General features: G+C 38.6%; 1 protein-coding gene across 3 annotated transcripts in view; it reads left to right on the forward strand.

The window, feature by feature from the left end:
• Nucleotides 1-26,936, forward strand: part of TENM2 (teneurin transmembrane protein 2) — a 619,855-nt gene that overhangs the window by 152,739 nt on the left and 440,180 nt on the right. For all 3 annotated transcript variants that reach the window (XM_088063463.1, XM_088063464.1, XM_088063465.1), the window contains exon 4: nucleotides 17,595-17,870. In XM_088063463.1, the coding sequence (XP_087919589.1) occupies nucleotides 17,595-17,870 (276 nt within the window). The remainder of the gene's footprint in view (nucleotides 1-17,594; nucleotides 17,871-26,936) is intronic.

Here is a 26,936-nt window from a genome sequence, read left to right on the forward strand (position 1 = left end):
GTCCCTATAAAATCCTATTAAATTCTGAAGTCTTTTTTTTTAAATGTACTGATGCACAGAACACTGCAAGCCTTTGTTTTTTTTATACAGGGAAAATGTTTGGGGAGATAAAACCGTAAGCTGTAACTCATCAAATGCTTGCAGATGAGGATTTTGTTTCCTAGTTGATTCACCTCCCAGTCCTTTTTTTAAGCTTGAGAAATCACTTAGAGGTGATACTCTCTTGAGAGCAGAATATGGCTCATTGATAGGGAGGATTTCGTGGAATTTATGGTGGGAAACTGAAAATGTGCTTAAACAAGTGAGGAAGAACAAGGGGAGTAAAGAGAGGAGACTGAGGTGTGGGAGCAGATGTGTTTTTACTTGGGTCCATCCGACCGTTAATAAGCTCAGATTTGAGTCCTACTGGACTTTAATTAATAGCCCTCTGCTGGGAAACACAGCCTCACTAAAGCAGTGGTGAGGAATTCCAAAGAAAAGAGCTAATCTGACAAGTATTATCTCTACAGGCATACAGAGAAATAAATGCTTTGTTGTAAGAAATACACCGTAACTGATCTGTGACCTCCCCGGCTAAAGCAACAGCCTAGGGAGGTTATTTTTGACTCTCAAAATGAGTGCTGTGCTATCATTACTGTGCTGCAGCTCACAGGGCTTGGTTCCTAATGTCATTTTACCTATAGAATAAATGGATTAAACTATTCTTGAAGTTAGCTTCATAGAATGGAACTGATACCACGATCTGGAATTTCATAGTGTTACCAGGATTTACCTATACTGGGAAAAAAAAATCAGAGAACTTGGTAATTTCATCTTGATGAAATCTCTGCCACTGAGGCCTGACTAGTAAACACATAACATTTTATTTTTTGTAACTGAAGTTTGTTTTTGCAGCTAAAGTAAGGCAGGACTCTGGGTAGGCTATATTGAGTATAACTGTATCATGCAAATGAGCTGAGGGAACTTTATCCCCGCATGCTTATTCTTTTACAATACCTTCAAAATTCTTTTAAGAGGAGCAGAGATTGAATTTATTCTATTAAGAAATTGCGTGGTGTATTTTCTCTTTGTGCTTTATTTTTGCAGAATATTTTCCCTGTGGTTTTTCATATTTAGAACCTGTCTGAGTTGGAAATGGAAGCCTAAAGGTTTTTCTGACAAATTGCTGAGGTCTATTAATTTGTATGGTTCGTTTGTGCTCTCCATAGTCAAACTGAATTTTCTGGTGCATACTTTGGTTGTGTAGGAAATGCAGTTTTATTTTAAAGTGATATCTAGTCCCTGTAATATTTTTTTCTATCAGTGTCAACGTATTTGGAAGACTGAGTCCCTGTAAGGTTGAAAAGAGTCACTTCAGGAAATAAAAATAAATGGTATGTGAGGAGTTTGTGAAGAGAAGCTTCAGTGGCTGGTGAAGGCTCTTACAGGAGTACTGAGGGGAGGAGAGGAGCTGTTTAATGCCAACTCTTCCTGTAGCCTGTCAATTTATTCATGCAGTGGACCTTGCAAGCCCAATCCACAGATGCTATTTTCTGCTCCTTACTGAATAAAACTCACTGCTGGGTCCTGAGTGTAAAGATTAATTAGTCAGTGAGTGTTAAAGGTCTGTTAAAGCCATTATGGCGTGTGTCCACAGAGACAAATAGGGGCTATAAAACACTGTGTTCGAAACCTAATTTTACATGTGTATTTTTCATTAATAATAATGATGGTAGTAATAATTATGGTCTTTTCATTCTGAAAGCTCTCCAAGGACTAAATGCATAGTGCAGTGCATACTGTGTAGGAAGGATCATGCTTTCCATCACTGAAATGCAGGCTGTCAGAAGGCAGCCTTCAAGTGATGGGGAGCTCAGATTGTTGTTGGCCATTGCTCAGACAGCTGTGCAGTGCAGCTCCTCCAAGGAAGATTCTGTCCACAACTAATTGTTTCCTGAGCTGAGGGTGCTAGAAAATGTGTGTCACTGTTGAAAATAGCAATCAAAAAAAAAATATAGTTACCTATTTTTTACTCTTTTTTTAAATTTTATTTTTACTTCAAAAACATATCCTTCCATTTGGTTGCCAGCTTTCAAATAAGCTTGGACTTACAACGTTGTTGAATGTTTGACTTTTTATCAGAAATTTTTAGCTAAGTTAATAATTTTTAGCAATTGGCATAAATTGGAAAAATTTGTTTGTAAATATAAGCATATGCATGATTTGAAAATGCTCTTGCTCATTTTTTAGGACTAAGCTGCAACTGTTCTGTGTGCACTGGAAATGAATGTCAGCATTACCAGCACCTTCAAAAGTGAAATACTCCCCTTTGCATATTTTGCAGAGTTCTGTGGGGTTTAGTGGCAATTCTGTGTATATTTTTGATGTTTGGAACCACAGCTGAAGGCAGCTGAGATGAGTGAACCAGCAGATATGCCCTATCTCTTACTCTTACAACTGTTCCAGCATGCAAAGTTAGAATTGATTATAATATGTGTAAAGGTATTCCTTCTTTTCTCAGAGTAAGACTTAAGCAGGGAAGGAAGCCTTTATAGATCTTCCCAAAATTTGGGTTCATTTACCCCATTATGTCCAGCTATGGGGTCCTTATTTGATTAACACAGTTCTAATTTACAAAACTGGCTGTATATACTCTCTGTCTGGTTACAAATGAAGAAAACTGTCAGCATGATTAGAGGGAAACTTTAGTCTGGTCACTTGCTTTGTACCGTGTTTTCATCACAGTGCCATACTTGGATCAGAGATGCCAAGATGTAATTGATCAGAAATACAGATGAAAAAAAGGTGGCATTTTTCATGTAAAAGCAATGGACTGTCAGGTCAGATTCCCATTGTTTTTGTCAGAGTGCTTTGCAGACTCCTTGTCACACACTGACATCCGAGACAATTTAAAAAATCTGTTGGTTCTGTCCAGCAGTGGAGGGGAGAATTCAGCAGTGTGTGCAAAAGTATTCTGGGGTTTCTTTCTCTCTTTGAGGCTGTCTGACCCCTGCAGTGTTTAAGGGAAGCCTTGCTCCTTTAGGAGAACAGTAAGCTGTTGTTTCAGCCCTTGTGTTGATGTCAAACCTGAGAAGCACAGAAAAGAAATGGAAAGATGTTGATTTGTTGAACAGACTTCCAGCACAAAGATGACTGAATGAAAATTGATAGAGATGATGACTGGTTTAGTGTCTATGTTACATGAAACTATGGTGCAGCAAGAGAAGGTTATTCTTGGAGGGAAGCTGAAGTGGGAAAAAGAAACAACAACTTAGTTGTCCTTGCCAGATTTCTGACTACAAATGATAGATAACCAGTTATGTTTTGGAACCTCCATGGATAGATTTTCTAGAGGCTTCAAGAATTTAGCATGCTCGCCAAGGAAACTGAATTAATGACTCACTTTAGCAATGTATTTATATTAGTCAATGAATGAATGAAGTCAAAGGGCTAATAGATCTAGTGAGCAAAGCACTTGCTTTTCATTTGCAGCTGCAGGTCAAGCAGCAATTGCAGATCTCTGAGGAGCTCCTTTCCCAAAGACACCTTGGTTTCAGTGTGCTCGAGTGACTGACAGAGCTACGGGTGTGAGTGGCAGCTGTGCTTCTTCACCTCCTCAGAATACCTAATGCTGCCTGAAGCCCTATCCAAACATTTCACATCTTGTAATGAAAGCTCAGTAACTGTGGTGTAATCTCTTAAAATAACATTAGTTTATAGAAACATGCTTTATTCTAAGATAGTTATCATAAAAAAAAAAGATATTTATTTTAGGCTCTAGTTCATTTTTGAAGTAATTTTACTGGTATGTGTAATATTGATTGTGTGGGAATTGTGAGGGCTGCAGAAGATCTTGTGAAGACAGGAATTCAGAATATTTTAGATGCCTTATTTGCCTTTCATTTGGCAGTCCATCAGCACTACACTGGAATAGTACATGGGTTAAAATGAAAACTTGGGTGTCACAATTTTTTCAGATATGTGCCAAGGTACATGGCCATAATTCCCTAGTTCTGTGTATGGCAATGATTCTTCACAAATATTCAAAATAGTTACAAACAAGTTGCAATTTGGGCAAAACTTTGTAATTTATGTAGGGCAATCCATAACCAAAAATTGCAAAATGGGAGAATGCCTGTTTATAGTCATGAGCTTTGATTTAGTTCTGGGGTTTTTCAAGCTCTTGCCCATTTTGCTCAATATTTGTTGCAATTAATGTATTGTATTTTGATGTAAATCTTTATGGCTTCCCAATGATTAGAGAAGCCAGTGCAGGTCATTAAGATGTCTGGGAAGGAAAAGTGCTCACAATATAGCAGGGTCAAAATGTGTTTGCAGTTTGCAAACAATAACAGTAAAAGTTTTGAACAAGAAACATTTCAGAGGGAAAAACAATGTCTGGGTAATCTCAGTGACTGAGGAGTGAGAAGAGGCAGTGATGTTCTCTGTAGATGGAGGGTGATACCACATTGTGGTTTTTTCATTCTCTTAAGCTTCTAAATCTCCCTTCCAGCCTTTTGCTGCAAAATTAGACTTAAATGTTACATTATTTACATGTAATATGAATTCAGTCCTCTTAATAGTTAGCCTTTTCTCCATTTCATTGTTTTACTGGATGCTTTTTCTAGATATTAGCCTTTCATTTTTATTGGCAAAATAATAAAAAAAAATTGAGTGCATTTTGAACACCACAAATTAAGCTAATTTTTTACTGTTGCCTTTTAAATCTTAATGATGTATGTAGTATTGTATAAATCATGTGAATGGCTCATGTGTAACACTAATAATAGCACTACCACTAACAAAAGAAAGGCAAGTTGTGAGTGGTGGATCTTGTATACTTTAGGTATGATTATTGCACAGGGACTAGAGACTGACAAAAGCCAGTAACGATGGATAATTTAATGCATACAGCACGGCTAGCAAATCAAATGCCAGAAGTTGCATCTTAATTTAGGCTGATATTTTCTGGATTCCTTCTAAAGACCTTCACAAATACTAGAAATGCAGGTTGTGAATATAACATTGTAGGGTAGCAATTTATTGCACTATAATTTTGTTTATGGCACTACTGATCAGCAGTTTCCCTGTGGTGGCTTAAAGCTTGACTTTTATTGGAATAGACATTTTGTGGAATAGCAATGACCAACAATTACATAGCTTTTGTCATTTTCATATGGGTATCATTTATTAACAGCAATATCCAAATTAGCATTTCAGACGTTGTTCAGGCTAGATGGTTTTAACTGCTCCTTCTCACATGAAAGTCTTAATTTCCTTCTCAGCACGGACCTGTGAACTGTAGGGAATGACTGTGGGGGTCTGCACCTGATAAATCTGCCTTCTAATGAGGGTCACAGCTCTGTGGGACTCCTGGGGTGGGAGCATCCCTGGCAGCCCCTGTGCTCTTGCCCCAGGTGTGTCTGGTGGGCAGGGCTGGGCAGGAGGGGCTGTGCCAGTTCTGCTGCAGCTCCTTGTGCCAACAGGGAAGGAAAGGAAGGTGCCAGGCTCCGAGCTGGAGCAGCCCAAGGCACAAGGGCTCACCTGTTCCTGGTGAAGAACCAGCTGTTCCTGCCTGGTGGGGATGGAGCTGCTGCTGCCCACACTCACAGGACAGGAGCCAGCTCAGCACGAGCCCTTGTGGCTCTGGGAACTCTCCTTTGTGGCCCTGTGTCACTGTGCCCGTGATAATGAGAGAAAATGGATATCTTGGATTTGGCCTCCTTTAACAGGGTTAGATGCTGGGGCTTTGGAGTCAATCTCTGACACATGTCACAGTTGTTAATGTAGGTATTAATACAAAATAATACATTTGTGTAGTGTTCAACTTTCCTGGAGCTGTCTATCAGAAAGTTCTGAAGTGGATTTCTTTAAAGACTCCCTGTCTCCTGAGAAAAGGGGATAAGGCAGTGTGTCCCTGGACAGGATCTATGACTCATTATGTCAATCAAATTCCACTTCAGAGGGGAATAAAGAGATTTGTATCTCAAAGCTGTGCATAACGACTTCTTGGCTTTTCATTTCATATTTATGAGCGGTTTACTTTGAAGTGTTTATCAGGCAATACGCAGAAACATGAGAGAGCATTGCCTGAAACCATGTTCAAGTGTCTAATCTGTTAAATGCTTGCTGAGCAGGCTAGTTCATCAGTGCATGCAATGCAAAAAAGAGAGGAAAAAAAATAAACTTTCTGGGGTTTTGAAGAAGAATCTTTATATTAACAATATAAAAAGGATTAATAATGCCAAGCATTTTGAAATAAATGTAATATATGAAACTTACAAAAGTTGGTTATGTTCTGTGTTAAGTAGATAAATAGTTCTTTGCTTGAAAGGAACCTTGACAGTACTTAATACCAAAACTATACAGTGCCACATCTGCTCTTAAGATGGGAGTATACAGTATCCACAGGATTCTCATTGCTAATTTTGAAGGCTTGAGGCATTCATAAGAAGAGGCTGGTGTAGGTTTCTTTTTCCCCTCTAAAAAGGGCATTTCCTGATAACAGGAATGTTAGAAGCTGATTAAAAAAAGCAGTGGCATTAGTCTTCAATGGGGAAGAATTTTGAACAATATTGCCCATTTGCTGTGTGCTGTGCCTGCAGTGGGACTCTGAAGAGGAAGATATTGTCAAATAGGTCAAAAATTAAACCCCATAATTTTAGGTAAAATGGAAACCAAATGGAATGTTTTTCTTATTTTCCTTTAGCCTCTGTGGGTCAGTTTGAAGAGCCCACATGCCTCGTGGTAGTTCCAATTTCCTGTTCACAAATTTTCTGCAACCATTCCTCTCAAGTCAGGCTTTACAAATTCTGGCTGTGTGCCACCAGTCCAGGGAACCGTGTGAGGTGGAGCCTCTGCAACCCCAGCTCTGCAAACCCCCCTGGCAGTTCTGACATGGGCAGGGCAGTGTTCACCTGGGTGAGCCTGTGCTCCATGCTTTCTGGGCATGTCATCCTGCACTGAATTTGGAAAACAACTTCACTTCCAAGCTCACTTTCAAACATATTCTTACATATAAGTCATATTAAGGATCAACAGGAATATCACTAGTTCGGTGCTTGGTTTTTACCAAAAATTCTTTAAATGAAAAAAGTAACTCTTCCCCCTACAGAGAATATACTTGAATTTGAATGACTTGATTTGTGGGTTCCTGCTTTGGACTTCTTAAAGTTATCCCTAAAATAATTTAGTCAACCACAGCTAATCTCTACTGTACACTTCTGATTATTTTAGCAATAGATTTCTGCTGTGACTTTCCAGGTCAGAAATCCTTGGAAAGTTTTGAATTCTTCACTTTTTTTGGATGGAGGGTTCTCTCCTTAGTCTTTCCTGTTCAAGGATGAAATGGTTCTCTCATTGATTCTATATCCATGCACATTGTTCACCAAATTCCCAGTCTAAAATGAACAAACAAACAAACAAAACAAAACAAAAAAAAAGCTGTGCAAAAAAAGACCCCAAAGCCCTATAAAACTTACTCTGTGTTCAGTTTCCATAATAAAAGTAAGTTGTAGAAGATCCAAGGGTAGTTTTGTGACATGTATGCCTGTTCTCTGTTCTGAAGTCTTTAAAGAGATAACAAAAAAGAAAATAGAACAAGCAAATGCCTTTGAGAACCACAAATCTGAAATTTAAATAGAGGTGCTGGCAAGCTTTAATATGCTCAGCCAAATCAGAGTTCATCAGCCTGAAAGTGATGGATAAATCTGAGTATCCAGAGCCAGTCACGGTGGCTTAAGCCACCTGAAGCCGCCGGCCAGCTTAGCTCATGTGCCCTATCACACCGGTAATTAAGAAGAGAATTTTTTCCAGTAAGACAGTGACTGCAAGGCCACAGGCAAGAGACATCCACCAGCACCAGACTGTGCTGCTGTCAGTATTCACCTCATGGCTGAAGAGTCTGGGAGCAGAACAAGCTCTCATCCTGGAAGCAGCAGAGAGAAGAGGGTTTTTTCCCACCCCTGTTCTCTGCTGCTGTCCTTACATACTCCATACTCCCTTTCAAAGATTTTAGGTTCAGAACTGTTTGTGAATCCCATCTAACCAAAAGGGAATTATGTGAACTAGCCTATAATGCTTCTTTGCAAAATGTTGGTAGGCTGAAAAGTGTGAACTAGTGGGAGGATTAATGAATAATCCAGTCTAATCTCTCTCTTGCTAAATCCAAAGAGTTCTAGAATTGGAGTGTGCAAACTCAAAAATAATAATGATGATATGATAAATAAAAAAAAATAATGTAATCGTATGATGCCTAGGCATACTTGACCTTTATCAGTGAGATGTGAATTTATCATTTCACCTGATCTGCAAGGCACTTATGAAGCAAGTAAAGGCACTTAGCAATTGAGATGACGTGTGTGTTAAAAATAGTCAGATAACACAGCCTGCACAGTAACTCTCTTTCAAACTGACTGAATTTTGGTCTGATTTTGTACTCTTTTACTGTATTATCTCTTAAAAATAATGTCTCATAAAGATTTTGGGAGTAGGCTGAAATTTTTTTGATGCAGAACTAAGTGACAGACAAGTGCAGTATTTTTTTCATTACAACTGGTTCTTGTGTAGAATATTTGATCTAGTGGGGGAAAATAGTTCTTTTTAAAGTCAGTTTGTGAAAACTAGGGTCAACATTTTCCCATACACAAAAGATTATTTGACAAAATTGTTGTTCTAATTGAGATATCTTGATTATTTCTCTTCAGGGCATCACACACTGCCACCTGTTAAACTTAATGGAAAGTGATGGTAGGGGCTTGACTCACTCTTTGGCACACTTGCATGTCCCTCTGTTATTAACCAATAAAGTCAGTGCTGGCAGTCCTTCAAATCTGAGACAAAAGTGAGAGGGAAGGGACAACAGAAGTGCAACAACTGGCCCTCTTGTTCCAATGGAGTTTTATAGAACAAAGATGTAGTTTCAAACAGCAGAAAGTTGGAATAAGCAGAATCTATAACCTGTTTATTGGCACTTAACACAAATCTTCTCTGTTTGTTGAAGAAGGGAAAAACAGTCTAAATTAAAACACTGCTACTGAAATTCTAAACCACTGGAACAGAGAGAAGTGTAGATGAAATAGAGAAGCAGTTTACGTTAAGCGAGGGGTGTTGTGGAGGTAGGAGGAGCGCCTTGGAACAGCCCATTCCTGCAAGCACCACTGCTGAGTGCAACAGGCTGAAATCCTGGGTACACAGGGACCAGGAAAACAAAATCAAATAGCAGTGTATTGTGACTGTGTGAAAACTACCACAAGGTAGGGAAGGAAAGAACGTGCAGGGGAGGAGGTGGAGTTTCTCTTCCACAGATCCTCAGCTGCCTGGCACGAGCAGTGAGCTCCAGCAGTGCAGCTGGTGGCTCTGCAGTGCTGCTGCTGGAGCCCTGCAAAGGCTGGGTGTGCCAGCAAGGCAGATCACTGTGTGTGTCTGCCTGCGACTGTGTGTGCAGTGTGCAAACAATAGTCATCAACAGAATGAAAGAAATCCTGTGTTCAGGGTGTGTATTTCATCTGTAGCCAAGTTCAGGATCTGCAGTCATCTGCATTGGTGCCAACTGATGCATTCAGATTACCACAACTGACTGGGTGATGAAAATAACTAATTATTTAGCTAGGATTAAAAGTGAAAAGCTGAAAGCAGTTTATAATTGTGAAATAAATACAGATGTTTCCTGATCTCATATATTGAAGGTGAATAAAAGAAAATGTTGTTGTTGGTAGGTAAACTTCCTACCTGTTGGTAGGGTTGTTGGTAGGTAAACTTTTCAAAGAGCTTAATCTGCTTCACTTGATACCTGATTATAAGATACTTATCTTTTACTCCAAAATTAGATGCTCAAATGATTTTAATTTCATTATTCTCCAAGTCTGGCATGAAGTTTATGTGGATTTTTGGTGTGACTTTTTCAGTTGATGCAGTTCTCAGTTTAAAATCTTTGATTTTTTTGGGAACCTCTACATTTTAGTGAATTCTTTTCTTAGTTGTCAAAGTCATTCATACTGGTCTGTTGATGGTGCTCCTAGTAAGATTAGAAACGCAGAATTAAAGGCTGGCATCTCCATCATTTCTAAAACCTGTTAGGAGCAACATCATCCAGAATATAAACACAAGTTCTCAGCCGAATATTGGTTTAAACTTTTTATTCTACTGTACAGGCTAAAATTTACATTACCATTATTTCTAAGTGACATGGTATTTACAGTGACGAAGCACCTTGTGACTAAAGAGCTGACAGCTGCTGGTGCTCGAAAATCTTTATGTGTGCTTGGGGACCATCATAAAATACAGAGTATCCGTGTTCCTAGCTCGTGAAGCAAGATATAGAGAAACAATTAAGGTTTTGTCTATGTTGACAGCTGATTCAGGTTTTTTGAGAGCTCCCAATTAAACAGTTATGGAAGTATGAAAGCTTATTACCAGTGACTTCTGCTGTTTCTTGAGAGCACGATTTATTTATCAAGTCATGAAGAGCAGTTTATTTTTTTGTCACTTTTTAAATCTTGATTTAAGAGTATAAAAGTAAGAAAAAGGCTTTTCATTAATTCAGCAAAGTATCAACAGCTCATTTATCCACTGGTTGTTTACTACAGATTTTTGTAGAGCTTTTTCTTAATAATTGAACTCAGTTTAGTGCATCAGTGAAGATAAACAGCCATACAGTGATTTTATCAAAAAAGTACTTTATACGTGTGTGTGTGTATATATGGAGAGAGAGAGAGAGAGAGTCAGCTGGAAAGCAAGGAGAACTCACTGTCCTTTTCTGACATAATTGAAAATACTTAACAACAGGAGACCTAAATCTTCTGAGCTAGACTAGAATGAAAATGACATTTTTTTACTGGTGAAAACTGACTTTAAATTCTGCGGGACCAAGGTGTAATTATTGAACTGCTTTGTGCCAAATGAGCCTAAGTGTGCATTGCAAACATGCATAGTCAATACAGATACTAAATGGTAGCTCTCCTCTATTGGCATTGCACTTCATTCTTTCCTTATATTTTCTTTAAAACTGACTACTCTTCCAGGTTTGCATTGTCCATGGTGCTGCAGTTATTATTCCTTCATAGGAAAATACTATGCTTGTGTGACAGGAGAGAGTATCAGATGTTGAGCAGGTTGCTTAACACAAAAAAACAAATTGAAAATAATTCTTTCTGTGTTCTTTAAGCTATCACTTTAAGTACACAGATACTCTTTTTTTGTGTGTGTGTGTGCTTCTGTGATTTATTAGAAATTCACTATCTCTTAAAAGGAATCAGGCATTTAACAAAATTATTGCACAGTTTGATCCATTTTGGGAAATAGAAAATATGCACTCTAACACTTTTTCATAAAATTCTATTATGAAAATACAAATAAACAAAAAAAAACCCAACCACCACCTCCAAAACCCACTGTTACTTTGATAGCCTTTGGACCAGACCTGGGGAGTTTACAAGAACTTCATGACTTGCCATGAGACTTCACATTCTGTTCTTTCTCTGATGCTTGTAAAGAAAAAAGTAACAGGAACTGAATTTTAGTGTCTTGGGGTTGGTTTGTTTAGAAACTGGACAGGGAATGTCTGACTGGTTCTAAGATGGATGCTGGAGAAAATCTCTGTGGTGGTTAAACATCTCCATGCTTTGAATGGGAGATTCCAAGTCTGGGAATGTTTCCCCTCTGTCTGTGCATCTCTGCTGAAATACAGCAGATTTACTGAGGCTGTGAGCAGAAGTGCTGGAAGCTCTCAGGTGTGCCCAGAGCTGCTGCCTGCCCACAAGGTCAGCTCTGAGCAGGGCTTTCCCAGCCTTCTGCTGCCAGACAGAGAATAACAGGGGAGGCTCAGCCTGGAATTTTCTTTCTGCTGGCACTTAATCAGCAAGGAGGAGGAGGAGGAGAAGGAGGAGAGCCCCCAGGGAGGGCACAGAAGGGTGAAGTACAGAGGAGAGCAGAGCAATTGCTTACAGAATTGCATACATCTGTCTCCTTCAGGTTTGAGAATGGACAGTCGGTAGGAATAACACATGCCTTTTTAATAAATGAAGCTGTTCTCCTCTTACCATTCCTCAGAGCTTGGAAAAGTTGGACAGATTGGCTAAGAAAGTAAAGCCTGAAGAGTTGCATTTCAATGTGGGCTGTGTGGGGTAGATAATAAATAGTCATGTTTGATGTCTAGCTCCATCCTCCTGTCTTCTCAAATCTGATTTTGTCTTTAATCAACATCAGCACTTGAGGAGAAAGCCATCAATGTATGCTTTTCTCTTAGCCAGCATATCATCAAAATCAAGTTGATTACCATAAGGTGATGCCAGAAATAGAGCTGGGGATAGAGTGGGAAAGGCCCTGACTGTAAGAGCTGCTCAGCAATACCTGGGCCCTCACAGCCCCATACCAGCTGCACTGAAGAGAATCAACTCCATCCCAGCCAAAAGCAGCCCAGCATGGGCATCTCAGCATCAGAAAAGGAGCAAGGCAGATTATAAAAGACTATTAAAGAATTCATCTGTCGTTGGGAGAAGCTAGGAAATGAACTTTACATTCAAACCACACATGGCAACGTGCACAAATATTTCTGTTTGCCGCTTCTAGTCAGTTTGCTGCAGAAGGGACCAAAGCAGACTGAATTTATGAAGAGTTGAGCAAAATTAAGTGTGCATCAGAGATTTTTAAAAAGAGAGACCTCTTCTAGAGTTGGACCTAAATTGTGGTACTCTTGCCAGCAAAATCATTAAAGCCCTGAACAAAAACTCAAGAAAGGATAAAATGTCTTAGATATATTTTTGTTATTCTTACTTTCTGTAATTGACTGTAGTAGCAAAGACTGTGAGTGATATTTATCCTTTTGATTTTAGACTTAACCCAGTCTTGAACTCGATGTTGTGTTGAAGGCACATTTATCTTATTTGTGCATTACTGGTTTAGAGGTCTTCCTCTGAGGCATCTTGTAGTGATCAACAGCTGGATTAGATTAATCTTCAGAAGGGCAATTTATGCAGTTTGTGATCACCCAAATGAGACCTCTGCCTAGGAGTTAGGTGAAAGTGACCCTTGCTAAAATGGTGAGGCTTTCTAGGCTTTGCAGTGATAATGAGTATAGTAGTACATCATTGAATTCAACACACTGTTAGTAAGTGTTTATATCCTAAATAACTGAAACAGTAAATTTCTGTACAAGGAAGTGCATAAAGAGATAATAGAAGTAATGTCCTCATTTAAAGGAAAACATCTATTCTATTGAGAGACTATTCACAGCATGTAGATTATGGGCAATGATGATCAAGTACATAACATTATATTACACTGCTAAACTAGAATACTGCTGATCTGTTTTTGTATGAGGGATTATGTACACCTTAAGGGAGCAGCTGGGTTTAACTGCCTTCCTTTAATGAAAATCATCTAGTGGTTTCTGCAGGAGGGGATGAAGGGATTGAGGATGGACTAAGCTCTGTTTCACGTGAAAAAGCAAAAACCTTGTGACTTTCTGTTTTGGGTGCTGTGTTCTTCAAGGGAAAGAAGTTTATTTCTTTTCCACCAATAAAGATGTGATTTTATCTATCTCTTTTCTCTTGGTGTCACCAGCAAGGTAGTAGATGCTACAGAATCTGAAAAAAACCTTAAAGTGTGCAAGAATAGATTCTCTGCACATTTCAGTCCTGCTTTGGGAGTGACATTTCAGGGAGGGGCAGTTGAGCTGCTCTCAGCTCCCTGCAAGCCCCAGGTGCTGTGTCACACTGTCAGAAGGCACCCTTGCCTGCCTGCTGGTGCTGGCAGTGCAGTTTGGCTCTGTCTGGGGGCACACAGCAGGGCAGTGTGAGTGGCCAGGGCACGGCACGGTGGGACCGCTGCCCTGCTGCCTTCACTGACCCCTGTGAGGTCTTGCTGTGCCTGAGCTCCCAATATCACTTAGGGCCGTAAGGATGATACTCCTTGAGGGAGACACTAAACATTAACCCCAAGCCAGGCTGTGCCTGTGTTTCCTCTGAATTTCCAGTCCATAAGTGCTGTAGCTTGTGCTGGCACTGAGACAAGGAGGGCTGAGTTGTTCTTGCTGAATTTTGTCATCAGGATTCCACATGGGGTGGGCTGGGTGGATATGGAGTGACTCAGGTACTTTTTCATCTTTTGTGAGACTGTACTTCATCTGCAAAGTGTAGGGTGCCCAAAGGAGGACAGCCAGGATGGGGAAGGGCTTTGAGGGGAAGCCATGTGAGGAGCTGCTGAGGACACTCGGTCTGTACAACTGGAGGAGAATGAGGAGACCTCATTCCACATACAGCAGAGTACAGAAGGTCCCCTTTCTTGTGAGGGAAAGAGGAGAGGCAGACACTGATCTCTTCTCTATGGTGACCAGTGACAGGACCCGAGGGAATGGCCTGAAGTTGTGTCAGGGGAAATTTAGGTTGGATATTAGAAAAAAAATTCTTCACCCAGGGGATGGTTGAGCACAGGAACAGGGTCCCCAGGGAAGAGGTGACAGCACCAGCCTGACAGAGGTGTTTGGATAATGCTTTGAGGCACAGGGTGTGATGGTTGGGCTGTCCTGTGCAGGGCCAGGAGCTGGACTCAATGATTCCCTTCCAACTCAGCTTATTCTGTGAATTACTGGACAAATTATTTCTATGCATCCAGATTTTATTTATCCTCTGTGTGAATATACAAGGGTGGTCTACTGATGGCATTAGCACCTTAATGTGCAATAATGGCTGAGTAAATGAGAGAAAACTATGTTAGTGCAAGCAGCTCATATGTCATTCAGGACATGTGGGCAGTTTCATTTTAGGAAAACAAGGCATGTAGGAGAACATGGTCCAGAATAAGAAAAGGTCTAGAGAATATTACTGTAGTGTTTCCATCTTCTTTTCCTCAGATTTTACAGTAAATTAAGGGCTATGAAGGTATCAGGAATTGTAGAGATACCTTTCTATATTTTTGGATGTAAAATGCATATCTGATAAACCTCTTTTATATATGTATGTATGTAAATGTGAAAAAATTATTATCCAAGGACAAGTTATTCTGCCTTTATATGCTGCCTTACAGAAAAGTCTCAAATAGTATTTTGCAGAGGCAAATACCAAAAGTTAGTATATAAAACTAATTTAAAATCTACCAGCAAAGAACTTGTCTTTACTAGACAGGGAAATTTCTAGAATATTTCATGTCTACCATAAGGTCATAAGACTATAAAGGGATTTCTGAGAGGCAGCATAGAAAATCCTTTCCCAGAGGTTCAGGGGCTGAATCCATTTGTGCTCTTGATATGATCCACTTCTCAATTTTTAAAAATTTGGTCAGTTACTGGAAAATGCCAAGTTCCCAGATAATAAAACTCAAATGGGTGAATGAATTTTGTGAGTAATGTGTTTCAATGCCTATACCATTTTCCTCAGACAAAGTAAGAACAGGATGCTAATCAAAGTGAAATCATCTGGGCTTGTAAGGGCTGTTAAAATCCACAAAATATCATCAACATGTTTTACTGTGTATGTACAACAGCTTAATTAAGCTAATATAGTCATAATTTGTGTGTATTTGTAGACATGTCACCAGCAAACAAAAAAATTTGAAAAACTTCATTTTCATGATGAGTTTAGTAATTTTAACATGTGTCTAATGTCATCACGTACTCTGGAGTGAGCTACTATGATTCAGTTCAGTCCATTTTTTATATTTATTTTGGTTTGATTTTGACCTTTTTATTAGTAAGTCTAAGGTTAGTTTACTAATATGGCTGAAGCAAAACTCTAATCAATCAAACTGTTTTTGTTAAATGTCTTCTACTGAAATTGCACATGATTAAAGTTTACATTTTCCTTAAAAGTAGCTTTATCTCTCATGCTAGAACTCTAATTACAAAAAAAAAAAAAAAAAAAAAGCCAAAAAATCTCTAGACTGAAGTGCACTTGAGAAGCTCATTTTTAGGACTGTTGAGTTCCCTGATTTTGACTAAACCACTGAATTTCTGATTACTACATTAAATATTAGAAGGCAGGTAGAATACGCTCCTAACTAGAAGGGTTCGGATTAATTTGGTGTTGATGAAAGCAAGCCTGATTTTTTAATGTCAGCCTTTTTATATCCTTTTCACACATTGCCACGAAATGCTCCATTCCTTGAGAAGGAATTGTCTGGTGAGAATTCTTCACTGTGGCCATGCTCTCGCTGCGAGGCTCTTGGAGCTCAGGGTGACGGAGCCACACACGAGCCCCGGCATTGCTGGCTGAGGACATAGCTCAGGCTTCCAGAAGAAATCTAATCCCTTCCTTTAACTGATGAGCTTCAGGAATAAATTCAAACTGGGCCCCAGTTTTGCACTTTACATGTGTGCATACACCCCTTATCCAAAATGTGCTTTGGCAGTTAGATATGGGACTGGGGAGAGCTGATACAGGGAGGGGTCAGATAGATTTAAAACTCTTTGAGCTTTCCTGGCTAATCTGAGCAAGAAGTTCTAGTACTTAAAAAAAGAAAATCCAGTTACCTTCTTTATTAATAGAAGATGATTATTTGTGTGTTTTATTAAGTGTGTGAACTTCCATTGTTTAGCTTCATTCTGAAAAATATCTAGAGAAAGAGGAGAAAATATAAACAGATTTTGGATGAAATAAAACTACTGATTTAGAAACACAGACCACAGATCTGGTTTCCCTGTGAATTAAGAAATTAGTTAAATAATTGGCAGTTATATTGCCAGCAACTTGAGTCTGGTTTTTGTTTTTAGCCCAGTGTAATGAAGCTCAAATTACTTTGCTTTTCAAAATCTTTGAAAGCCTTAGAGACCAGTGAATATTTCCCTTTATATTTTTACTGCCCTGTTCATTACTGTAGGAAACAAGTACATAAGCAGAAATCAGGCAGCAACTCTGGACTTTCTGAGAACCCTGGGGGACTCTGTGTGCTTTAAAAATGTATAAGATTTTGTCCACTGAGTCGTTATTAACTGCTAAAGGTCACGTGTTTTGACATTGTCTCAGGAAGTTTTGCCTTTAAACCAAATGACCTCCTGATTTTGGTATCGATTTATGCTTTCTTCTGGAATATGGGGGAAAAAGAAAATAGTTTCAATGTAATGTCTGTCTTAGTTTCTTTAGCAGATATTAAATTACCAGTTGCACCAAATGTAAATATAAAATTGGTGACAAAGTTCCATGTTACCTCACTGATGGATTTGCATTCTTTCATTATCCCTGTGGAAGACTTGTGTATGTGAAAATGAGCACAATTTTTAAAAAAATTCTCTTTTTGAGTAATCAGTTGCATAACTTCAAAGCTCATGTTCTGTCCTACAAATATGAGGTTACATACACACTAAAACAGGTCATGTCATTAGCAGTTGTCATGAGGCTTATGTTAATCACACACCTAAGTGATTAATTATTTGGGGCCAAAAGAGTAGTCTGAAATTTAGAGACCTTTCCTACCTTTGTTTTGTGTATTTCATCCATTTTAGATACAGTCAATATTTTCAAGGCTAAGTCTTGCTAGACCAGTGCACCAGAGATTTCTGTAAGTAATTCATTGGTATACAGCAGAACTGAGCAAAATTTTAAAATATCTGATATTTGCAAGCTGAAAATAAATCCCCTAGCTTTTTAAATGACTTAATTTTAATTTCTTTTTTCTTGTCCTTCTAGGAACAAACTTCACCCTTGCAGAGCTGGGGATCTGCGAGCCCTCTCCCCACCGGAGCGGGTACTGCTCGGACATAGGGATTCTGCACCAGGGCTATTCCCTGAGCACGGGCTCGGACGCCGACTCGGACACGGAGGGAGGGATGTCCCCGGAGCATGCCATCAGGCTCTGGGGCAGAGGCATCAAATCCAGGAGAAGCTCTGGCCTGTCGAGCCGCGAGAACTCGGCTCTCACGCTCACCGACTCCGACAACGAGAATAAGTCAGATGAGGAAAATGGTAGGCCTTTTCCTTCAGTATATTCCTAACCTACACGTGTGAGAGCATGAGCATACTTAAAAATGCACCAGTCTGCTTTCAAAGGTGAAGTTTGCACTTTCTCAGTTTGATTAAAGCTGGTTTTTAGCGTGTTTTGGGTTTTTTTAACATCATTATCAGGAAACTATTATATGTGCATCATATGATCGATACTATGTTTGATCTTGCAATTTACTTTCCATGCCATAATCTGTCACAGAAGTTTGTGCTCCGAGAATCTTAAATTAAACTTAATGATGAGAAGCAGAAAGAAATTTCCAAAGAGAAATAGTTTTTATATGTGATTTTTCTACACAGCATGAAGTAATATTAATAATCCACAATGTGCTAGTAGCTGTAACAATGATGCTAATTCATAACAATCAGATTTAATTTTATGCATTTTTTTCTGTGGTTTGAAGTTGTAAAAACAATTTTTTTGGTTTTTTATTGGGTGGCTTTTGGAAAGCAAATCTCTGCACCGGGTTGAGGCAGACAACTTGTGTTTAGCATAGTTTGAAGTCACAGAAATGAGACTTTGGGTACAGCACCAATCACTTGTGACCAAACAGCCTGGCAGTGTCTGAGTGTCCTGTGTTCAGCACTGTCCTCTCAGGTGCACATATCCAAATTCAGGCTCTTCTTATGCATCACCCTGAAGTTCTTACCTGGGGAATTTTCTGGGCTCACATGGATTTGAACAGAACTCAAGATGGAAAATAGTAAAAAATTATTTGCATTAATTTGTCCTCCATCCTATATGGTGATGAAAGTGCAAACTAAGCTTATTTAAAATAGAAACAAAGGTGTTCGGATCTTGTCATTCTGAGGAGGTGAAGAGGAGCCTCCCTAACATCATCAACCCTCAGAGCAACTATTCCAGCAGCTGGCACCAGCTCTCTGCTGGGTATATTGGGATAAAATGCTGTTTGATACCTGTTGGGTGCCTCTCAGAAGAGGATTTTTGTAGGTGTTTCTTTTGGGCTCCTCCCTGTACTCACTGACAGTTGTCTTGGTTGCAGCAAAGCGGGTGTGCCAGGCTCTGCAAACACAAGAAACTGCTCGTCAAAGCAAACAGGGCAAAATTACAGTTTATATGTTGATAGAAAGAAGTTCCGCAAAGTGCAATTGATTTTGTTTGTAACGGCAGTCTTTTTTTGTTGATTTAAATTCAATCTTCAAGTAATATATCCTCTCCATAGGCATAACAGGATACATTTCTTCATCAAAACTAAGGAGGGAATGTGCATTTATTAATAATGGTTTGTACAAGGAAGCCCATGTTTTAAAAAGAATCAGTGACTGGTTAATTGATTTTTACTTTTAATAATACCATTCGCAGAATATATGACAGCTTCCATTGATTTTAGTACAATTTTGTTAAGGCTTCTGAGCATGATTTCAAAAAAAACCCTGACTAATAGAATTCTGGCATTATGGAATGATTTGGCTTCAGTGCTGTAGCAGGAATTCAGGTGGTTGTCTCCATTTCAGTGGCAGCAGTGTGTCACACCTTTTGTCTAAGAAAAAATAATCTCAGAAGCCACTTTTATACACACTGTCACAGACTGATAAAAGAATGAGTCTGTTCACTTGTTTTTCATTTTCCTCCCTGTAATAAGTGAATTATTATGTAATTGGAAATACAGTGCAGTGAATCCATTTTTCATGTTTCTAACAATGATATTAATAGGAGAACGAACAACATGATCAAGCAGCAAGCAAGTAATAAACCAGTATGTGGAATTCATTTTGGGTTTCTGTGAGAAGAGTTTCTTTGTGTTTGGTTGTTTTAAAAAAAACATCATGGTACGAAGCAACTGTTGTGTACACAGAGGTGCTAAGTTGAGTAAACTTTTTAGCCTTGCTCTCTCACAAATCCTGGTTAGCTCAAAAATCAATGCTTCTTCACATCACTGATTTTATGAAGTTTTGGGATACATTATCATATAGATTGACAGTTGCCCCACTGGTTCAGCACCACAGTGTGGACACTTACAAAACCATCATTAATTTCTCACACTTGTGCCCAGCAGTGGTTTCCTACATAATAAACACTGTGTCCTTCAGAAGCAGATCAATAACCTGCTAGGTGTTCATCTTGAGAGGAAGTAACAAGAATCTGTATTTCAAGAGAAATTTGTACTCTGATATGGTTTCATATTTGCAGGATACCAGCATAAAGGCAGGACATTACTTGGTTTGAGACTTTACCCATTTATGCCTAGCAATATTAGAAGGAGCTCATGATGCTTACAGCTCTGAATTTATTGAGAGTACTGTTAAAGCGTTTTCCCTGATACAGCTCAAGTGTTATGAAGGAATAGTTCACCTCTAAAAGATTATTATTTTTAGAATATTGAGATGCTATCACAATTTAAACTTAAAAAAAACCCAAACAAACAAACCATACCTCTCACAATTTTCTTTGTATCAATAAATCTATTTTGTCATTTTGTCATCTCCAAGTAGCACAGAGGAAGCTTAATTTCTAAAAATTGCTCCTATTCAAATCCATTCACAAAGCTTGTGACCATTTTCTGCACCTGTAGATTTAGTATGATTTAATTTTTTCATAAACCAGAATGCTGTGAACCTTGAAATATTAGCAGGCTTGCACTGCTTATAGAGAAATTGAAATAATGGAAATTCATTAATTAATTCATAGTTCCATGTTTTACTTAGTATACAGAAATTCTTCCTAACAAAATACCTTACTGATATTTTAAAAACATTTATATTTCCAGAAGTCTGATTAGGCTCTAAATTCTTGTATCTTGTAGTTTTTGCTGCTGTCTAGATATGGCCATCTTCTTTAGACAGATCAGTTCTGAATCTGTAACATAAATCTGTCATCAGATTGTTACTCAACGTGGTGTACTGGGTTGAGAGATTTGAGTAAATTAATTTTTTTTATGCATACAAATGTAAAAGGCCAGTTAGAAATACAGATCACCTCTGATGTAATGTGCCAGCTTTGGAGAGGGAATCACCTGTGGGGATTCAAATAGGGGATGCAGTGCTATTCCTGAATGCTTATTTTTTCTTTGATTAAATCTTGTATCTATTTATTTCAAAACATCATGGCAAATTTCTCAAAAGGATTTTTTTTCATCAATTGCTATATGCTTTTCTAAGCCTACAGTATTTCTATTTCCAGAGTAAAGCTTAGGGGCTGTAGGGGCTGGTCATGTTTAGGTAGTGACTTTGAAGTGACTACTCTTTCAGGATTGGTTTCTTCTGGTTTTTTTTTTGTTTGTTTGTTTTTTTCTTTTTGTTTTGTTGGGTTTTTTTATGTTGAACTGAAAATTATGTTCTTCTAAAAAGTACAAAACACTGTAAAATAAGGTAACTTTCAGTTTAAAAATCCATGAAAACAGAATGATCATAATTAAGGAGCATTTATGTACAGAATCTTTTTGCAAAAGATCTGCAATTTTCTCTTTTCCTGGCTTCACTCTTCTTGAATGACCAGTTACAGGCTGTTAGGAAAGCAGTGAAATTCAAGTGACATAAGGCAAATGGGAGTGAAAAGCTGACCAATAACAGAGAAAAGATAATTTTCAGTAGAGGAAAGGAGAAGAGACAAGTAGGGTGTAAACTCAGGGCAGATCATGGTTTGAGTGCTGAAATGAACTCATTGCCTCAAAGTGAACCCAGAAGAAGGGTTTTCAGTTTACTGTGACTCTAGATCCTGGAAATTTTCCTGTTGTGAAAGAGAAAATTTAGAAATGGTGTTTGTGACTCTTTTTTTTTGGTAGAAGATTGTTCCCTTGACACTTTTTCTGCTGGTACCTTTATTGTATGTAATGGACAGATAATGTCACTGGTAGAATGGGACGTAACATAAAATGTTTATCATGAGATTTATATTCTGATATTATAATAGCACACACTTGAGATCTTTCTGTTTTAAGTTTGCGTTTCAGAAAAGGAAAAAAAGAGTGTCTTGAGGGAGGAAGAGAATTTCCAGGACTGAAGCCATGTTATTAAAATAATGTCAGACCAAAAAAAAAAAATTATCAAGGCATGCTTTTATCTTAGTAGCTGAAATTCTGAACTGAACAGCCAGACAAGAATGAATGGGGAGGAATAAAGCAATCCCAAACTTCAGCAGAACAAGGGAGAGTTCAAGGTCGTGCTGTGGTAATCTGGGCACATTTTAAAGAAATACACCACAAAACACTGTGGCTGTGGCAGCTCTTTGTAGATACTGCCTATGAGAAGCAAATAATTTTCTCATAAGAACCATTTCTGTGTTGATACCCAGCTTGGGAGGTGTGGGAAATCGGGGCTTTTTTGTAATGAACCTGTGGAGTCCTGGCAGGGTCTCCCTTTCTTCACTTCACCTTTTCTTCCTGGAGAAAATATTCTGTTCTTCACTGACTCCAGCATCAGGTGTGACAATTCCAGTCAGGTGGAAGGGTGCTGTAGGAAGCTGCACTGATAGTGTCAGGTTCAATATCCGTCTGTGTCTGCTATTTTAGACACACTGGTGACAAGACAATGACTTTTATTATTTTTTGCCATGTTGCTTTAGTGTTGTTTTTTACTGAAGTAATTAAAAGTTGAATATCAAACAATACCTTGTGTGCATATTACTTACTAAGCAAAAGAGTGCCATAAATAAAGAAAATAAAGTTGGAAAATTTATAAAGTAAAATATGAAAACCTGTATTTCTGTTGTACTTTTGGTTGAATCTTATGAAAAATTAAGTAAATTATATTTTTCTTTCTTTTTTTCCCTGCTATGAAGTTTTCAGTGGTGATTTCCTATAATGACTTCCCAAATGCATATGTAAATCTTAAAATCAATACATAACCCCACCCCATAATTCAAACTGACCTCACAGTTTATCATTGTTTCAAAATTTTATGAGCAGTATAATCTGATCTTTTCCTGGGATGTTGTTAAATAACAAACTTAGAAGTACAATAGAAAAGAAAAGCTGTTATTACATCCAAGGAGCTTCAGAAAGGCACCAGACAGATGACAGCCAAGGAGTTTGTTTTACTGTTGTAATTTTGACATGTTGTTATCAATATTTCCTTATTTCTTTTTTTTTCCAGCTTTCTATTTCACACTTCATAATTTGCAGGAAAGATTATAGCAACACTGTGGTTCTACTCTTGAGACTATTTTGGTTTGTTGTATCCATTCTAATGTCTCTGAGTTGTAAGGGAGTAGAAGGTAGGAGCCTTTTTATGTTGTTGATCCCAGAATTCTCTTTGGCTTAAACAAGTGGGAGATTAAGCTTACTTCCTAAATTTCCCCACCAAAAAATACTCACTTTCACCTTGTTAAAAGGGGATGTTTAACAAGTGGTAATGCAGTTGGAGCAGATCTGCATCTTCAACTGTGTGTGTGTGGGAAATATTATATGCCCTCATAATTTTGGGATAGAATATCGGTATTTTGGGTACAAGGAGCAGCAGGGAAGATGCAGGCTTGCTCTGTATGTCATAGGGGAGTGCTGGTTTCTGCAGGGAGAGCTGTCTGGGAATGTTGTGCCTGTTTCTCTCTCAGAGCGACCCAGGTAGTTTGGAAACACCAGGAGGAACCAATCTGAAAGAGGAGAGAGGAAGAGCTGACACAGTTGTGAGATCTGTTTGTAGAGAAAGTGGCCAGATGGTCCCAAGGAAATGATGGGATTTAAATGAAATGTCATAGACTCAGAAAATGGCATCGCACACGTCATACATCACCGGGGCTCCTGAAGGAGGAGAGCTGGGGAGGTTAGCTCCTGCATGGGCAGACTTCAGCTCTTCTTCAGGAAGGCTTGTAAAGTACTTTGTAAATGACACATTTAGAAAGTCATTAAGCTCAGTATCAAAGCTCGGTTGCTTAAGTGGATCCAATTTTGATGTGCTCTCAAAACCTGAGGGCACTTCTGATAGGAAGTAGTTTCCTAATGAGGGAATTGACTAGCAGGGATGACTTTTAAAGACTTAACTACACATAAACTCAATTTGGTCCAGGTAAATGGCTTATGTATTCAGTGCAGAGGGAGTGTAGATGATGGGGTTAAGGACAAAAAATGGATATGTAGTACTGGTAAAGTTAAAACCTTGTGTAAGACAGGAATATGAAATGACAGTATTAAAAAGCTTAAACATTTGTTGCAATTTTAATATAACCCAGCAAGACTGTAGTGTAGGTTGGCAGGATGATGTGATGAATTACTGCTACACTGTCTGGTATATATTGAAAGAGCTTAATAAATACTATCTGGTACAGAGTGCTTGGTGATATTCCAGAGATTAAGGATGGAGATGTGGCAAGACAGCTCTGCTTTGGTGGCCTAAAAGGGTAAGCCCAAATGCCATCTTGACATTCAGTTTCTCATAGCTGACATTCAGCCTTTGGGCAGCTGTTAGATTTTCCATTCAGATCAGTGCTGACCTGAGAGATGTGTACCAGGATCTTGGGTTTCATCCTCTCAGAGATACAGGTGTTTCTAGCACTCATGATTATAGGAGGAATGGATGGAATGCTAAAATAAACAAGCAGAAAATCCAACACAAGCCTACAAAAATCCCAAACCAAACGAAAAAATCCTCTTGTGGGGTGAGGTGTTACACCATGAATGTCCATACATGTTGTCCCCCATTCATATCAGTCAGGACTTCAGGACATTTATAATTTTCCATTGTCTCTGAGGTGATTGCAGTCCCACATTCTGTGCCCTGCTCTGGCACAGCATCATTGGGCTTTTTGTCCATGTCCTGTACGAGACACTGCTGAAGCTGTATCCTGTTTGTAGTCTCTCTCTCTTCCTGGTGTGTTTTTTTTGGATAATGTGAATTCCACCCTCATAATTGAATGGATTAAGGCAATCAGAAATTGAGACTGAGGAATTGAAGTCCGATATTTAGCCAGGAAACTGAGGAAAACAGAAATATGGGCTGATTAATTAAGGCTATCAGGAAAATACTGCAGCAGCTGGGTTCATAAACTGCTGAGGCTAGCTGGGATCTTCCTTTTTCCTGAATTCTGAGGAAAGAGCTTTTGCCTGCAGCTGTATCTACATCACTGTGTGAAGGTCACAACATGGAGAGCTTTTAAAAAACCTCTCAAAATAACCACAAGATTTTTCAATTATTATTTAATCATGAGCCTTTCCATCTAGTAGAGAGAAATGATTAAACTATGTTTAACAGGAACTCCATTACAGCACATTATTCAGTTTGTCAGTTATTAGTTTTATAAAAGAAAACTTAGATGATATAGGTCACCCAGGTAAGCAAGCAGCAGCGCCTTTGTTCAAACCATAACTGAGTTAGAATAATGCCTTTTTATTCCTTTCTATAAAAGAGATGTGTGTCTGATAAAGTCAATCCAGCTTGGTGCTAAATGCATTGTGTGTGGCTGATGAATGATAAAACCTTTGCAGGAAGGTTTGCTGGTTTGTCTGTACTCGGTGTTTAACTAAATTTATTAAGGTGAAACAAAACCTATATATTTTACATTTCCCTTGTACACTGAAGCACGGATCACAGGAATCCATACTCTGAATTTATTTTGCCTCACCTTTCAAAATGAGAAATTTTACCAAAAGCTTCCTCTAAATTTGTCACACCAGAGACTGGCACCTTTCCTCATGTATGTCATCCCACTATTAATAATCTCCTTCATTACAAAGACTTGCATACTTCACCAATTAGTGCATAATTACGTCAAGGTACACAGTGTTTTTTCTAGTCAATACTTCATTTATAAAGCTCAGCCTGAGCCTGGCCAATCAGCTCAGGTGGTGCAGTGAGTGCCTACTGTCACATGAGTAAGGTGATGTGTAGATGGCTGTTGAAGTGTCATTACATTTTCTAAATATTTCCTGGGATGTGGTTTGTGTTTACGCTCTGCACGCTGTTCTTTTCAAGGAATCTGTCAGCTTGTCGAAGGCAATGGATTTGAATTGATTGCTAATGTGATGTTGAAGTGTAATGTTCTGCTCAGGTAGGATAGAATTCCTCTTCAGATGGAAAATGGATAGGAAGTGGTGCCTTAGCTCTGTTAGTGCCAAAGGTTTCATATGTGCATATTAGAATAAACAGAGCTTTTTGAAAACTAAATTATCCCCTAACTAATGAGTTTCAAAAGAGATTATTCATTTTTCACTCTCTTTTATAAAACTTTTTTCACTTAGTTCTCAAATAGCAAGTTATAAAAGATGCTTCCTAAGTTCCATTCCTTAGCTCAAAGGAGAGAAAATCTAATTAATAAGCCAGATTTTGTTGGTGGTGGTGTTTGGAGGGGTTTTTTGGGTGGTTTTTATCCATAATTTTTTTTGGTGACTTTTACAGACGCTCCTGGCAGAATTAAATGGCTTCTGTTAGAAACTATAGAAGCAACCTGAAAAATAACTTTATTCTTTGCTTTTAATTTCCTTGTATTTCACACAGGTTAAAGACAACTTTCTGCTTAATTTAAGCTTTTACAAGTTCTATGACACTCTCCTTCCTTGGCAGTGATAAGGGAAGTACTTCTATCTATTTATTCAGCCTCTCTGTAGCATTTGAAATCGCTGACTCTCTTCTCTACACTTTTCCTGTAAGAAGCTCAGGGGATGATTGGCAATGATTCAGGAAGGCTGAAGTTCTGCCTCTCAAATCAAGTGAGAGATTTCTCATGAGCAGCTGTTTGTCCACTTGCCTGTTTAGTCTTTGGCTCACAGACCTCTCATCAAAGTTCTTCAACACCTCAAAAGCTGTTAGTAGCACCACAGAGACCATGCTGAAATCTTAACCATCTGTGAACAAGAAACAGTATCTCTGGTAAAAGTAGAGGATAGTTTTTTCAATTTATATTTTGTCTATCTCATGGTTAAAGAACATCAGATTAGGCTAAAGCCATAAAAGAAAGATGTGATGATACTGAGGAGATGGAAGTACCTTAAAGAACTTGTCTTTTCCTAAAGTTACCTGCTCTCAAAGGCTTGTTATCATTGTTCTTAAAGCTAACTCCCTGATTTTTCAGCTTGCAGTAGGAATCCTGTCCATGTAACAGATTTATGTGAAGAAGTAGCTTTAAATGTTTTTTCCAGCCTG

The sequence above is a fragment of the Pseudopodoces humilis genome, chromosome 17 (genome assembly GCF_049639895.1).
Source record: "Pseudopodoces humilis isolate 2021_Gansu_Grassland_sample_001 chromosome 17, ASM4963989v1, whole genome shotgun sequence".
Classification (NCBI taxonomy): Eukaryota; Metazoa; Chordata; class Aves; order Passeriformes; family Paridae; genus Pseudopodoces; species Pseudopodoces humilis.